We start from the raw sequence: 15,791 nt of genomic DNA, 5'->3' as shown, positions 1-15,791 counted from the left end.
AGCTTTCGTCTGAAACGCCGTTAGTTATTGTCTTTTCACTTGTATATAACTCCACACGCACGCACGTCCATATAAGCTATTCAGCTACATTTCTCCCTGCACTTGACATAATCGCCAACACAAGCCATCAAAGCTAAACTTGTAAGAAACTTGTCATTTTTTTTTTTTGCTCAAATCATTTATGTTGCAATAAGTTGGTTCGTGTTGATAAATATGATGTGCCCTGTTGCTCTTTTCATGTGTTTAACTGTTTATTTTGTTTTGTTACTGCTTTTGTTGAATAGTTACTGTCGGTGCTAATGGTTAAATACTAATATTGTTTTCACTTTGCAATATTAGGGGCAAGTTTAAGTTGAAAATTTTGATGTTCTGTGCTTGTTTCTTGAACTTTGACTTTGCATTATTGTATAATTTGGTTTATCAGTGATGAAATTTGTGTTAGGTTGCATGTGTACTCTGCCTCTTGGTTATAGGTTTACAATCCTTCCCATGTTCAATGTTTCGATTTATTTGTTCCGTTAGTTTGACATTGTTAAAATATAATATGATCCTGGTAAGTAATCCTCCCAACACCTCGAGCATGTGGCCAAGAAAACCTGTAGTGAAGAACAGGAAGATTAATAAAGTGAGGAAAATATGATCAGTGTTTAGAGTCAAAAATTGTTGAGCAAAAACAAAATTAGCAAGAGAATATAGTGGTTGATGTGTGGGTTTCTGATAAGCGCCAAAATTAAGAAGGTCTAATGTGTTTTATGCTTATGTTTTTTGTAGCAGCGATATGAGAATGAAAGTAAGTGAAGTTTATATGAAGAAGGAACCTGATGGCAGCATCCATCCAATCGGTGTTTCCAAATTTTCAGATCACAAATCTGGACGACAGTCTAATGATCTGGACTCATGTAAGCATTCAGTATGCTCTAATGAAGCCCCGCCAAAAATTTCTCAAGTTGAAAAGAAGAAACATGGTGTACCAAATTTAGATTGTGAGTCTGGATTGTTGATGGAGAAAGTGAAAAGTAAAAGCCAAAATACGAAGGGTGATGGTAACAAGTCAGAAATTCGTGTGAAAAATGCAACAAAATCTACTCTTGGAACTATTAAGACGAAGCACACTGTTCCACAGCCATTTGCTCTAGCAACTGAAAGACGTGCTCAATGTGTAACTCGTCCCACTGTGGACGAAACAGATACTTTAACTCCTGGAAGAAGATCATATCACTTTACAAGCAATTTGAATACTCGATGTTCCTTGAAGCAGACTGAGGTAAGGCCTTGTACCAACAACAGAAGTAAATTGCTTACTATTTCTAATTCTTTTTGCAATTGTTTTGTTTCTGGATTATGCGCATCAGTTTTGTTTTTTCCAGAGCATCTTAGTCTATCTAATTTAAAAATTGAGCCGATCACTTTGTGGTTCCATTTCATTTTTATTTTTTGGTTTCATACTTGGCTATTGAACTGCATGATTAGTAAGCTAAATTACCAACAACTACTATAGAACTAAATATCTAATGTTGAATGCTAACTACTAACCAGTACCCAACTTATATCCTGACAGCAAGTCTCACCCTCGCTCTTAAGGAAGCCGTTGCAACCTTATTATAAGAAGCAATCTGACGAGGATGACTCTTGTTTTGTTCCGTCTTTGTATCCTTTTACATCTATGACTCTGTTATCTAATGATTTATCATCATCCTATTAAACATCTCTCTCCTATAACGCCAAGTTATTCTTAACTATACAAAGTACAACGGCATCACCAAGGGCTATCACGCCTAGGATAACAATTGCATCAGCCCCAGCATTCAAGAGCATTACGCGTGCAGAGAGACGAAAGGAGGTAGTTTTATTGCAGTTTTCCACATGTATAGTTTTTTTTAAATCTTTTTCAGCAAGTCGTGTTTTTAAAGTTAAAGCAAAACAAATTACTATGTCATTTTGTTGATTCCTTGCTTGTATTTTTATATAGTTTTATACAAAATTGGAGGAGAAGCACCATGCATTAGAGGTTGAGAGAACTCAGTATGAAGAAAGGACTAAGGTACCCTTGTTTTTTTAACTGATAACATAGATTTAAATTGGTACTCAGCAAGCACAAGTGTAAAACAAGTGATTATTTCAGCAATTTTTCCTCCATTGCTTTCTGCAGCATATCTGCTTTGTATAATATATTTTGAAAATTGTAGGAAGAGAAAGAGGCAGCTGTCAAGCAGCTAAGAAAGAGTTTGGTGTTCAAGGCAAACCCAATGCCTAGTTTCTATCATGATGGTCCGCCGCCAAAACATGAATTGAAAAAGGTACATTGTTATGATTTTGTCTTATATTATTGCATGTCACTTAAAGGTAGGCCTCCAAATTTTCAGAATTTTGAGCCACTGTTATGTATTTGTGGGGATCTAGAATTTTTGTTAATGAAAAGATTTTGTGCAGCCACCACCAACTCGTGCAAAATCACCAAATTTGAGCAGAAGGAAGAGCTGCAGTGATGCATCTCCTGCAAATAAAGAGAAAAGGGATCGAAGGAGAGAAACTCAATACAGTCTTGTTGACTAATGTTCTTGTACAATCAGTCCACAGACATGAAGAATTTATGAATGGTAATGGTACTTGGAAATTATTTCCACGTCCACAAGATGACTAGACAGCGGAATATCTATGGTTCTGTGTAGTTTTGATTTGTTTTATTTGAGTTTCTTGTGACTTATCTATTAATTTATTTGTGTGTTTGAGGTGGGGGTTTGATGTTTCTCTTAATTTTTTGTGGCTGCTTATGAAAAATAATTTTATTTCAGAGCATACACGGATTTGTTTTTACTGGTTTGTACACTCTCAAGTGTAAATGTTCTGTAACCTATTTCTGATTAACAAGTTTGGCTGTATATTGAAAGAATAATAATGTTCTCTGAGGTATCTTTCTAAAGTTCTGATACACATGTCTTAAGTCTGAAGCCTCGCAAGCTGCAAACTTTAGCCTCATTTTGGACACAGTACCTGCAGGCTGCAGCTGCGAGCAGGGGTAGTCTTGTGTCTCACTGAGGGGTCGAATTCCTGACTCTAAGTTTATAAGTGTTCTGAAATTTTGATTTGAAAGTAACAAACAAAGAAAAAAGGGAAGAGATATAAGTTTATATAAAATGCAAAACAAAAATTATGAAAATACTAAGTAATTGACTATGGACTTGTACTACTATTTTTGTTGTTGCAATCTGAATACTGTTGCATCTAGCTTAAAATTTCAATAAAATTACACCTAATGTATTTAGTATGCAAGATCAAACTACTCAGTTCATTTCAGAAGGCAGTTACAGTCTAATTTTTGGTCGATTGATTTATCATGTGCAGCTATGCTCTATCAATCTTCTTCAGAGTAACCGAAATTACTGAGAAAAGTAACAAAAATCACTCACAAAGCTCAGACACTAACAAGCCTTGCAGCCAAGTGGCATCTCTGTGCAGATTGACACAGTTGGCTCATTTGATTCAGTAGAAGCTGATGCAACTCCACTTGTGCAGGTTTAGCATCCACAGCAATTCAAGGCCTCATTCCGGGGTGTGACATGTATTCGAGATAGCCAGCTAGATAATATCTGGGACACAGCTCAGCAGCCAGAATCCAGATGTATACCAGAGTTTTTGTAGTTAGTTACCTTCCGTTTTGTTCTTATTTTTGTTATAAATTTGTAACTTTCTGTAATTTTCTTTGTCAATGAAATCGAATATTTTCTCCACGAAATAACATGCAAGTATGCAAAGACCTTTTACCGAATATGTAAGATGATGGAAATGATGATAGGCCGGAGTCTGCACAACAAGAAAGCCCTCCTGCTTATCCATGTAGCCGGTGTTGTAAAAAACGAGAATCAGACTTTAATCAAATAATCAAATATTTAATCAATTCGATGAGTTACGGAACAAGGATAAACGACCGATATTTAATCAAATTCGGTGAGTTAGGAGCAAGGATTAACTACTGATTTTGAGAACAGAACCTCTACCAGTTGCCCAAGTGCAAAAATTATTATAGGCAAGGCTGTGAAAATTTGTCATAGACAGGGACGGATTTTAAGGGACGGATTTTAGCAAGAGATATATGAGAGATATGTGTTCACCGTAAAAAAAAAATGTTGATATTTTTTATCCATTCTAAATTTTATAAAATTAGAGAATTATCCCGAAAAATTTTAAAAAATATAGGTGTTTTTATAAATTTAATTAGTGACTCACAAAAAATTAATCTTGAATCTGCTCTGGTCACAGATCAAAGTGCCTCTCCATGTCCTCCTATACAATAATATACTAGAAAATTAGAAAGGAAAAAAAAAAGAATAAAAGAAAACTTTATTTAAGAAAAAATAATATGCATCATATGCCTCAAGTCTATAGTCGAATTCTGAACCTAGGAACACAAGTAATTAAATTTTAACAAAAATATATCATCAATATAAAAATATAATCAAAAACATTTTTAAAGAATAAAAAATAAATTATTTAGCATCAAAATAATTAAATAAGTTCTAAAAAATATAAGATAGATTTAAAAGCGCTGCCTTCGTACAGAATACAGATACTCAAACACGAACTAGTTGGATTTCCGGGAGATCAAAGAAGATATACAAACGTTGTTATCGTGTCTGAAGTCTCACTTCTCTTAACAAGCTCGTTTATATATATAGGTTTGTATCTATTTGTTCTCTCCTATAAATTCTTGCTGTCCATTTCTATATTATCAATTAATTCTCTCTGCTTTGTTTTCAATTAGCTAGGGTTTAAGCAGGGTTTAAACTTTTAAGCCCCTCTTTTGAAACTAATGATTGTTGTCTCTGCTCATATATTTAATTCACCCCTGTTTAATTTTCTCTGTAACCTCCAAATTGTGATTGTTTCGATAGTATTGACAAGCAAGAAATGCACAGTATGTTTACCATTGCTGTTGCTGTTGGTACTTCTTTTATGCGAATTCAAGTTCTTGAGCTTTATTCCTTGTTCGAACTCACTATTAGTCAAGAATCAGTACTATATGCCCTTTACTTTATTTGTACAAGACTGATTTATTTATAAATGATTTTAAACAGAATGTAGTGCGATTTCAATTGGCGATAATGCCAAATGATGATTTGCTCGAGTTTTAATGTCTATTAGCTTAATAATAATTCTGAGGCGAGCATAAGCTCTATTCATATATAATTTTACTTTGGCAGACTACACAGTAAGACGGTCGATGTAGTCTGTCTATGTTTTGTCAAATATATGTTTAGTTGGTTCAAGCTGAACTTGCGGATGACCAACAAATGATATCAAGATCTAAGTGTGTTTATGTACAGATGTTTAGAAAATCTTTTCATCATATATGTATTGCCTTTGCAATATAATTTATCCAAAATGACATGTAATGTGGGAGACACTAAATATACTCACCAACTATAACAAAAGAAAACGAACATGTTTTATTGTAGTGACTGTGGTCTACTATAGTGTGATATGTAAAAGTTGGATCAGCACATTATAGTAGATTAGTAGTCCTAATGATGTTTTAAAGAGATTAAGATGACAATTTTTTCTTGTGTTTCATCTTCAAAGAAAGTTTTCGTGGTACTGGTTTTTTAAAGCTGTTGATGTATGAGGAGAACTGTCATGTTTATTGACTTTCTGTTAACTTATAATTGCAGCTTTTACAAGATAAGAATCATGGTACCACCACGAATGAAGATGGCAATCACAGAAAACCCCAAAAAACTAGCCAATTTAATTGACCTTGTTAATTTACCTACCCCGCTACGGGACTTCTTGGGGCAGTCTCAGATCTCTCGTTTGGGCTGTTTCATGCGGGTTTGGTCATACATCAAAACCAATAATCTCCAGGTTCTGATTTTTTTCAGTTTATTACTTTAACACCCAAAGTATTCTTTAGCCTGATAATTATTCTTATAAATCATGTCACTTTTCTTCTTCTTTTTTTCGATGAGAAAGATGGGCATTATTATTTCTAATCTTACTGGACTCACTAGTTGTTAGTTCGTATGGTATTTCTTTTCCTATTCCATTTGAATTTGAGTGCTATCCTATAAGTGACCAGGTAGACATAAACAAAAAGTTGAAATCTGTAATTTTTGCTAGGATATAGGTACATCAAGAATTTCAAACATGTAATGCCTGCTGAAGAGCAAAATAATGAACAGGGTAATTCTCACCTAACTGGAATGTCTTTTATATATTTCAGGATCCAAATAACAAAAACATAGTCAACTGTGATGAAAAGTTGAGGAGTATTCTGCTGGGCAAGTCACAGATTGAGCTGATTGAGCTTCCTGTGCTCATCAAACTGCATTTTCCCAAGGAGCCAAAATAAGTTTCAAGATGTGACAGTTTGTACCTTTAATATAGTATTATGGTGCATAATTGATTGTACTATAAGTTCTTTGTGAGTTTTAACATGACCTTTCTCGGTTTAGCATTCCTCCTATTATAATTTAAAGTCTTATTTATATGGTCCCTATGATATTAAAATTCTCTCCAGGTGATCGGATGTCGTTTTGGTATAAATAAAATGCTTCATGTTAAAACCTTTTTTTTTTTTGCGAATTGGACACAACCACACACCGATTTTTTTTCTTCAATAAGAAAAAGGAGTGAGGATGATATTACTAGAGCAAGATTAGAAATATTTTAGTTTATTTTGCCTTATTATCGTGTTCAAAATGTTACTTTAGGATAATTTGCATGTTTTTTTCCCAATTTATGTAGCCTTTCCAACTGTAAATCTATAAAAATGTAGCGATTGCAAATTTAGGATCCCAAATCTTCTCTTCAGTCTTATTGTGCTAGGATATGCGAAATAAGAGAGAAATTGTTTACATTCATTTTTTGGATGGAAGTGATTCCAATACATTCACTTGATATTGAATTGTAGTTCTACTGTCCAGAGAAACTTGACCTGAGCATTATGTTCTGTCTTGAAATATTTTTCCGTGCTGCTTTAAATTTGCGGTGAGGGTTCGTTTTTTCTTTCTTTATTTCGAACAAGGTAACTAACATATGAGCTGAGAAAATATGCAAAAGGGGCTGCTTGTTTGTTACACTTCCTAAGTTCCTATGATGTATTTGTCCGCTCCGGTGAATTCTTTTTCGTATGAGAAAAACAAGTACAGTTCAATTTCTTTTTTGTGCCTACATAGCGTATTATCAAATTTGGTGCCAGTTAAAATTTGAGGATCTGTGCAAACTCCACTTGCACATGTTAAAAGCCACTCCTATAAAATATAATTTCACAAATTTTTTTAACTCACACACCACTTGGCTGCAATCTGCAAACAAGTTGCTTTTCTTACTATTATTTAACTCACACCAAGCTTGAACCCTCAGGCTCTGACTCCTATAAAATATAATTTCACAAATTTTTTTAACTCACACACCACTTGGCTGCAATCTGCAAACAATTTTTTTTCTTATTATTTAACTCACACCAAGCTTGAACCCTTAATCTCATTTTCTCATGGTAGATGATGGTTAAGGATGTTTTTGTTGTCTAACAAGTTTTCCTACAGAAAGATCCATGAGTGCTATTTCAACATGATGGAACCATATATGAGCATTCAGAATTCCCTTTCAGAACAAAAATCCTTCCTTTCCCCTCTTAACAAGTTTTGCAGACAGTTGACCTACATCAAGAGATAAAATATTCGCAATTGAAATGTAGGAATCAACAGGAGGCTGCCGACAAGTATCGCCAGCAGCACACCATCCCTCAAACAAATCTACAAACAAGGAACCCCCAAATAATTAGCAAAAGATACATATATGTCTTTCAAACATCATATGTAGCAAGTGGAAGGGACAGGTAAGACAACAAGTGCCATAACTCGCAGCATGTTAGCTTATTTACAACTTAGACATACTAGCATCATGTTCTCCAGCAGTGGCAGCTGTGGGGGGGGGGGGGGGGGGGGGGGGGGGGTTCAAGGGGCTTAAGCACCCCCTGGGCCCAAAAAAATAAATAAATAGTAGTAAGATCAATTGCTTACCTGAGCAGGATGACTTTGCATTGTTTGCAAGACGAAAGCAAGAACTTCATTATCTAGTTTGCAGCTGAAAAAGGGGAAAGCAAGAACATAATTTATCTAGTTTGCAATTGAAAAACACAAAAGTTTCTACCTACATTTAGGAAAAGCAGCCGAACACCAAGGTTAGAGCAGAAGCAGAAGAGCTCTCATCATTTTAAGATAAAAGACACCAGTGCCCACTAATTTAAGAGAGGAAATATCTGTTTAAAAAAAACTTTGAGAAAAATCTTACTACATATCTCAAGGTGATATGCAAAAAAAACCTCAAGTTGATCACAGAATTCTCATGATAAACCTGTATATATAACATGTACTACAAAATGAGGAAAAAACAGAATTCAAATATACACATAATATCCTATACCATGCTACTTGAAATCAGGCATTACCGTGGGACTTGAGGTACGAAATAAAGATTCACAAAATTGCTATATTATGAATGCCGATCCACACGTGTTGAGTTGTTTCAGCAGGAGTGTCCTCAGCAATATGATGCCCCTCCCTTTTTCTCCTGAAAACATATTATAACTACATTCTTACAGTGACTTATTTTCGACTCCAATTTCCAGTTCGTGAATTGAGTTTAATAAACATTAGTCAAAGTAGTATTGGTAGTAAAATTATATTTGCTGGGGTTATTAAATGCAGACCTTGTGGTATTTTCAGCCTCACCCATAGCTCCATACAAAAAAAGAACTCAGCAGTGTCTTGACAACAGAGCAACTTCTTGGCAGCCACAGAGCAATAATAAAACCTCTCACTAATATATAACTAGCATACAAAAATGTGTTTATAACTGGCATGTAATATTGTACTAACTGCATATATATCATGGCCAAAGGTCTGATTCAGAAAATCAAGCTGTTTTAATAGCTTTGACAAATTGAAATATTCTGTCCTAAATTTGAGCAAATTAAGGAAGCAGCGGAAGCTCCACCATGTTGAAGGAAAAGAAACTGACACGTCCATTCTCGATATTACAAAACTTCAAAGGAATACCATAGCACTGTCTCTCAAGGTTGCTTATCTCTTGTTTGGATGGTGGAAGACTGCTGCATAAGTTTAAAAAGAATATTCACCATCAAATTTCCTGCTTATAACATAACTAATAGATGACAATGGAAACACAACAGTCGAATTCAAATTATGATTTTCTTGAAGCTATTCACTCTTCCTGTCTTGAGCCATACATAATGTGGAACCCTTACAGAAATCTAAAAGAAATGTAGCCTAAGAACAAGGATAGATAGTGCAAGAATAGTTAGAGCTAGATATGACATATGTGATGTCATTTGCGATAAGAGCATTAAGAAACTGAAAACTTCATGCGAAATGAATCAATTGCATAACTTAATCATTTAAAACATGCAAAAGTTTAACCCAACTAGGAAGAATAAGAAAAGAGCACATCATTATAATTTAATAGAGTAATATTCATGTTTACGGAGAAACATAGAGAACCAAAGCAGAGTCATAAGACAGATTAAGATTGAAATCATCAACTTTTGACACAAAAAAGAAAAAATAAACTATAATATCATAGCCTTTTATTTACCTGGTCAAACAGAGCACAAAACTTGGATTGCCGGGTGATGTTTTCTTGAAATTGCTGTTAGGAGGATAGACGTCAAAGATTGCTTTCACTTTATCAATGTGCATGCCTTTAAACATTTCGATGATAGTACTTTTGTCTTCAGCTTCTCTGTCACACTTTGTATTAATTTCTTCTGTGGCTTCATTCAGTTTGGGTTCACTCTTAACAAGACGCTTCAGGGTCCATGGAACACCATGCCGACCAATGATGTAACCCAAAGATTTTAAGTGCCTGTACACCTGAAAGGACTCCCAGCAACATCCAAATTTACCTTGTGAAACCATCTTATATATTTCTTCTAGTGAAAGACATAGATCATCCCGCAGTAGATCTAATGCCCCGATTTCAGCCATAAACCTGAAAAGAAGTTGCATTTTTTTTTATTTCTGCATTTTCACGTATTATACTAGTGCATCTAATGTTTTAGTAAAGGGTTTACAAATGAATAAAAAAGTTGTACCAAGTTCAAATGGTCAAATTCTTTCTTCTATTTCACAATATGACAATTCAATCTCAGTTTTTGACCCACAAAGTTATGTAGTAAACACTTATCAAGCTGTTTGGATTATGGAATTTCAACCCGATTAATGAAATGAGGTTCTATTACATTTTGCATGTAAAGTTCACTCTTATTACCGTTCTCATTAATCGGGTTTAATCCCATAATACAAACTGCCACTACTGTATAAGTTCCGATTTTTCCCAAAAGTAGATAGGGAAGCACACGGTGACATAGTACGGGCTTATTTTCATCAACTATAAGTATAGAACAACTAAAACCCGGGAGGAAGCACCCAAAGGTTCACACCAAAGATTTATCACTCACTGTATCTCACTTGCAATTTTCAATGATTTTTACTCCCAAGTATTTAAACTCAATCATCAACTACATGATTGACAAGGACTGCAGCAGTAACTGAAAGGGAAGCAGTCATAGACTAATATGTATCAAGGATATACATTACAATGAGTCAATGAGTCGATACCTCTACTCCGACTTTATATGAATATATACAGCCAAAAAGAAGCATATGAAAGCTTAATCTCACAAGGTAATATCTGATACAGTTCTCATGGCAAAATTAGGCAATCTTATACAGCGTGCTTAAATAAATGCAGACTGGTCCGTTCAGCTCTGTGTCACCGCCAGTAATAACAGAAACCCATGAGTATCACTAAAGGATAGAGGATAAAAATACCTCTCTATCATATCTTATGTGGAGCTTGAAACTAATTTCAACTTGCTTGAATCATCAAAAGTTAAACATAGGATAATAACATTCTAATAACAGCATATGCATAGCCAAAATCAGTAAACAAGACTAAACACATACAGTAAGTTAGTAACATAGAATAGCACATACAAAGCCTCTTCAATCGAGTAGTAAATCTTTCCATCACGCACTATCCCAGTACTTTTCCAGAGCCGGCCATGATAAGAAACAATCTCTGCCATTCCCAACTCATCCTTCCAATTAGCCTTCGATGTCAACTTCCTAAAAACCACACCAAAATTGATTACTTCACAGAAAACATAGAGTACTTATAATATTAATTATGCTTCACATGCCACACCTGCATTTAAACTTCAGCAACTCTCCAGAATAATCGCAAATTTCTTCATCGTTGGTGTCCTGCGTTAACAGCTCAGAATCACTCGTTCCCCCAGACGAACTTGCATAATCCTCAACTTCCATTTGGCGAAACTATCTATCAACTGAATCAAGTAAAAATGTTTAAAAAATGATATTAACATTAACAAACACATCAACATTTATCAAAAGCATCATATTAAAATTCAAGTGCATAAAATAATGATTATAATTGGACTAACTGAATCACTTTCGGTTGCATAAAATCAACAAAACAATCAAAACCCTGTGCTCCTTGGATTCGCAATGTTTTCAATTCAAGCAGCTTCTTCGACAATGCTTGTAATAAATTCAAATTCCTCTAAAATAAGAAATTTTAACAGATAGTGATGTAGTACAAATCAGCAACTAAAATGAAATTAGGAACAAAGAGCGTACAGATCAGAGATTGAGCCCTAATTTTGAGCTTAGAAGGATCCCATGCTGTAGAGCGCAGAGTAGTGTCTAAGTTTTGAAGGAGCTTGTTTGCCAGGGATTATATACCCGTGCTTCAATTCTCGAGTTGAAGATTAAAAATATACTAGAGACCGGACAAGTTCACTGGCGGTGTCCATGTAAGAGCCCGAAAAAGAAAGACTTTTCTAAAGCAATAGATTTGAGGAAATTCGACAAATTTATATTAATATTTGGGGAAGAGCATGAAGTATCAGATACAAAATTTAAATTTTTAAGTTAAATAAGCTGTCTGATCCAGTCTTTTAGAATTTTTATATACTTGCCGAGATCTACTGATCTTCATAGTGCCCACCTTTTAGATATGACTTTATATGATTGACCCTATTATTGGTTGAACCTGACTCAGTATTATGAATAAATTATCCCTAAATTTATCAGTATTATTGTCTTGGCTTTAGGGATTCATAATATCTAACTTATATGAACCATGGTTCAGGGATTCGCAAATTGACATTGACAATGATAAGATTAGATAAGATTCGATAAGATTGTTAATCTCTCATTTGCGTAACAAATTTAAGCTTAAGTTAGATTGCTATTTCACATTCTTCTTCTGTTCAAAATCAGGTTCATTCATAGGTGATGAACCTCAGTGAATGGTCCTGGTGCGGTTAGCAAGGGACAGTCCCATAAGATTATGGCTATATCTTCCTACCCTCTCTACTTAAGCCATGCTACCCGTGCAAGGCGGGGGCCTCGTATAAAAATTCAAATTATATTATTATAAAAAGATCATATTATTCTTTTTAATAATTTTAGAGGAATGGGGTATAATTTTTTATAATATTAACAAACAATAAAGTGTTAGAAATTAAAAGAGTATAATTCTACTTGATAATTGCTATTTTTGTTGCAATTGTAGAAATACATTATCAAGGAAGGTTTCATAGGAATACATGGTTGAGGAAGTTTGCACATTATTGTGAGGGGCGCCAATAAAAGCTATGATAATATGGTTCTTGTGTGTCACCTCAAAACCAACCCACTTTAAAACTTATACCTCATGTGTTTTCTAAGCCGCCACTAATCCACCAGATCTGTAATTATAAATTGATCATCGAGGAAGAAATGCAGTTTTAAAAAAGCTTAATAAATTTGAAAAAGTACCACTCACAAAGAAAATTAGATCAATCATTATACGATTATATCCATATTACCAAATCCAAACATTAAAATTAAGGTACAGAGAAGTCACAATTATCAGAGAGAAGCATCCTGCTGAACTACCTGTAAGAAGAGGGTTGCATCTATATTACCTTGTTAGTAACATTTCATCTGCAATTGACCCTTTTAATCCCCAATACAAATTTTACGTGCGGCTGATTCTACAAAAGGCTTTGCACAAATAAGAAGTATTTACGCTCCCTCATTCTTTTTCCAGTAACAGTTTTCAGATTAGACAGCTGACCGAGATTGGTTGTGAGTTTATAAAAATGGCTTGAAGATAAATTTAGGTGCTGCAGTGATGATAAATCTCCATTAGAATGTGGATGATCCACCACATAGCAATAGCTCACATGTAAGCTTGTGAGTGAAAACAAACTCCAAACTAAGGCAGGTATGAACACAAATTTATATCAACTACTCCCGCATTAAATGGGAAGACCAATATTTCCTGGTCCGTTAGATAGTTTACTCTTTGTGTCTGCGTGCTTGTGTGTAAACGTATATCTTGTTGTGCTCTAGTGAGAACCAACGTAAAATGAGAACCAAGACTCGACTCTTAGCTCAGATGCATATCAGTAAACAATGACATGAGGGTTTTATATCAAATTGCCCACCGAAATCAGACCATTGCATACTTGTATATTCTACAACAGGTTTCAACAATGCACAAATTCTATCAGAACTTAAATCAAACAGTTTGAGTGCTCGAAAATAACCTCGTGCCCACGCCCAAAGACGGAAGGTCTGTTGATGCACCGAGCGCGCCTCCAATTGAACACAATGAAGTTGGCGTGGATTTGGAATGAAGTTGAAGCCAAAATGAAGTGTTGTTTTCTGCGCTCTCAATTTGGCACGGGGATGCGGCTCAAGTGGATGGGAATTGCTCGGTGAAGCAAAATCCACCAGCTTGTGTAGAGGGGGAATAAGATTTAAAACTGTATTTTCGAATCAGATTAATTCACTTCTCTTAATCATCGTGGAACCAGTGCTTCAGTGTAGGAGGAGAACATGAACAGAGAGACCCATTTTAACTCCTTTTCACTTTTTTACTCCCTCCGTCCCATTTTAACTTCTTTTGACTTTTTTCACGTATTTTAAGATGTTAAAAAAATCACATCTAACCATAATAATTTTTTATAAAATTTATATCAAATAAAAGTTTAGAACGTAAACTTTTATTTGATATAAGAATTGAATTATTTTATTGAGTGTAGATATTTTTTTTACATCTCAATATACGTGCTAGAAAGTCAAACATCAGTTAAAATGGGACAGAAGGAGTACTAAAGTTTCAAAATATTTTTTTAATTTATTTTTTAGTGAAAATTCAAATGTTAAATTTTTATTCAGACAAAAAAAGTAAAATAAAATTATGAAATTATACTTTATATAAATCCCAAAATACATGTAAAAAAAAATAACGGCCTTGTTTGAGAATTAGCGGTTAGCGGTTAGCTGTTAGCGGATTAAATTAGATGTTTTGACTAGCTGATTTAAACAGATGTTCTGACTAGCGGATTGAATTAACGGTTTTTTGTAAAACTGTTTGGTACATAGCTGTTTGATGAGCTTTTTGTGACACATACCCAGACCGCTAACCCAAAAAGCTCCTCAAACTAGCTTATTGAAAATTAGCTTTTTGAGCCCAAACCTCTATTTCAATCCGCTAACTACCAAACACTAACATTAGCGGATTGAAATGGTCAAACCTTTAAAACACCCAAAACCTCTAAATTTACCCCAAACCTTTAACTTCCAAACACCCCCAACGTCTGGACCGGAAATAGTAAGTCATAAATTTAATCAAATTGGCTGATAACCTTTTTATGCTGAATAAATTTGTTGAAGTTCAAAAAACTTATAATTATTTTAATTATTTATGTATAATAGATGGGTATTGGTCCCTGGCATATGATTTTCAGGGAGGGGCTAAATAACATATAGTTTTCTGGCCGTCGGATAAATATCCAGCGGTCAGGATTATAACATTTTTGTTAAGACATTTGGCGCTTTTTAACCGCTAGACGGGAAAAATCCGTCTAGCTAGACAGGATTTTCTCCGTATAATGGTTAAAAAGCGCTAAACGTGTTAAAATTTTGTTAAAATCCTGGCCGCGGATACGGTCCAATACCAGTATGTTATTATCCATATTTACATGTCTATTTATACTTTCAAAACAAATTTAATAATAATTTTTCAAATATATCCTTATAATTTCTATTTTCAAAACTTGAGTTATTTAAAACTTAATTGAATTCATGTTTTCCAAATATTATAATTAAAGGTATTTAGAAAAAAGTTTATAGAATCAATTATTTCTGTGTTTTTCCAAAATGAAGTACTAGAAACTGTTGTCCAACTCTAGGTAAACCATTCATCTGGGCAACAGTCGCTAAACTCCGCAGAGAACTAAGCTCATACCATCCCACAATAAGTTTTACCCTTTTGCTAAATTGTTTGGCCAGATTATCAGCTTCTTTTTCCAGATCTCCAGAAATTTTAACCACATTCACCTTATTTAGCCACTAGCCCATCATCATTCTGTGAATCCAAATCTACAATGCATTTGCCCAATTTCAGGTCCTTGACATTTTTAGTCAACAATGCCGAATCTGAAATATCATTATCTGCTCACTTGAAATTTTCCTTTTCTAACCTGTTTCACCAAATATCTGAAAGCCTCCAATTCCGTTTCAGAACTACCTTCCTTATTCGATAGGCCAGAAGAAATAAAGATTACATTACCTTGCTTCTCTGGTTAGAAGCCCCCAATTCCCCCAACTATAATTTCACCTTGATTCCTTTTCCATGCATTATAAAAGCCTCATATCTAAGCACTCCAATGCTATACAAGATTTACAGTT

The 15,791-nt window shown here is 34.5% G+C and overlaps 3 protein-coding genes across 9 annotated transcripts; 2 read left to right on the top strand and 1 right to left on the bottom strand.

Moving 5' to 3' along the window:
- On the top strand, positions 1-2,910 carry LOC108200533 (protein WVD2-like 3). 4 transcript variants are annotated; one of them, XM_017368724.2, is made up of 7 exons: positions 1-141; positions 772-1,264; positions 1,559-1,647; positions 1,747-1,840; positions 1,970-2,041; positions 2,187-2,297; positions 2,431-2,910. In XM_017368724.2, the coding sequence occupies exons 2-7, from the start codon at positions 779-781 to the stop codon at positions 2,551-2,553; spliced, it is 975 nt and encodes a 324-aa protein (XP_017224213.1). In that variant the 5' UTR covers positions 1-141; positions 772-778; the 3' UTR covers positions 2,554-2,910. The 4 variants fall into 4 exon arrangements, with proteins under 4 accessions (XP_017224213.1, XP_017224214.1, XP_017224212.1 ...); XM_017368725.2 differs by having other exon boundaries at positions 4-141; positions 775-1,264; XM_017368723.2 differs by lacking the exon at positions 1-141 and adding an exon at positions 320-473 and having other exon boundaries at positions 775-1,264.
- A 1,639-nt stretch (positions 2,911-4,549) lies between these two features.
- LOC108201917 (upstream activation factor subunit UAF30) lies at positions 4,550-6,489 on the top strand. The gene is made up of 3 exons (XM_017370259.2): positions 4,550-4,673; positions 5,667-5,859; positions 6,218-6,489. Exons 2-3 carry the CDS (start codon positions 5,686-5,688, stop codon positions 6,344-6,346), a joined length of 303 nt encoding a protein of 100 aa, XP_017225748.1. The 5' UTR covers positions 4,550-4,673; positions 5,667-5,685; the 3' UTR covers positions 6,347-6,489.
- Positions 6,490-8,706: 2,217 nt separating this feature from the next.
- On the bottom strand, positions 8,707-13,973 carry LOC108200545 (uncharacterized). Of its 4 annotated transcripts, none has more exons than XM_017368740.2 (6): positions 13,643-13,970; positions 12,987-13,216; positions 11,227-11,368; positions 11,016-11,147; positions 9,613-10,008; positions 8,762-9,109 (listed from the first exon to the last, which is right to left on the bottom strand). In XM_017368740.2, the coding sequence occupies exons 3-6, from the start codon at positions 11,346-11,348 to the stop codon at positions 8,971-8,973; spliced, it is 789 nt and encodes a 262-aa protein (XP_017224229.1). In that variant the 5' UTR covers positions 11,349-11,368; positions 12,987-13,216; positions 13,643-13,970; the 3' UTR covers positions 8,762-8,970. The 4 variants fall into 4 exon arrangements, with proteins under 4 accessions (XP_017224228.1, XP_017224229.1, XP_017224230.1 ...); XM_017368741.2 differs by having other exon boundaries at positions 13,016-13,216; XM_017368739.2 differs by lacking the exon at positions 12,987-13,216 and having other exon boundaries at positions 8,707-9,109.
- Positions 13,974-15,791: the final 1,818 nt, after the last annotated feature.

This window comes from Daucus carota, chromosome 9 (assembly GCF_001625215.2).
Source record: "Daucus carota subsp. sativus chromosome 9, DH1 v3.0, whole genome shotgun sequence".
Taxonomy (NCBI): Eukaryota; Viridiplantae; Streptophyta; class Magnoliopsida; order Apiales; family Apiaceae; genus Daucus; species Daucus carota.
Note: the sequence above shows the minus strand (reverse complement) of the source record. Positions and strands in the feature narration are given on the sequence as shown.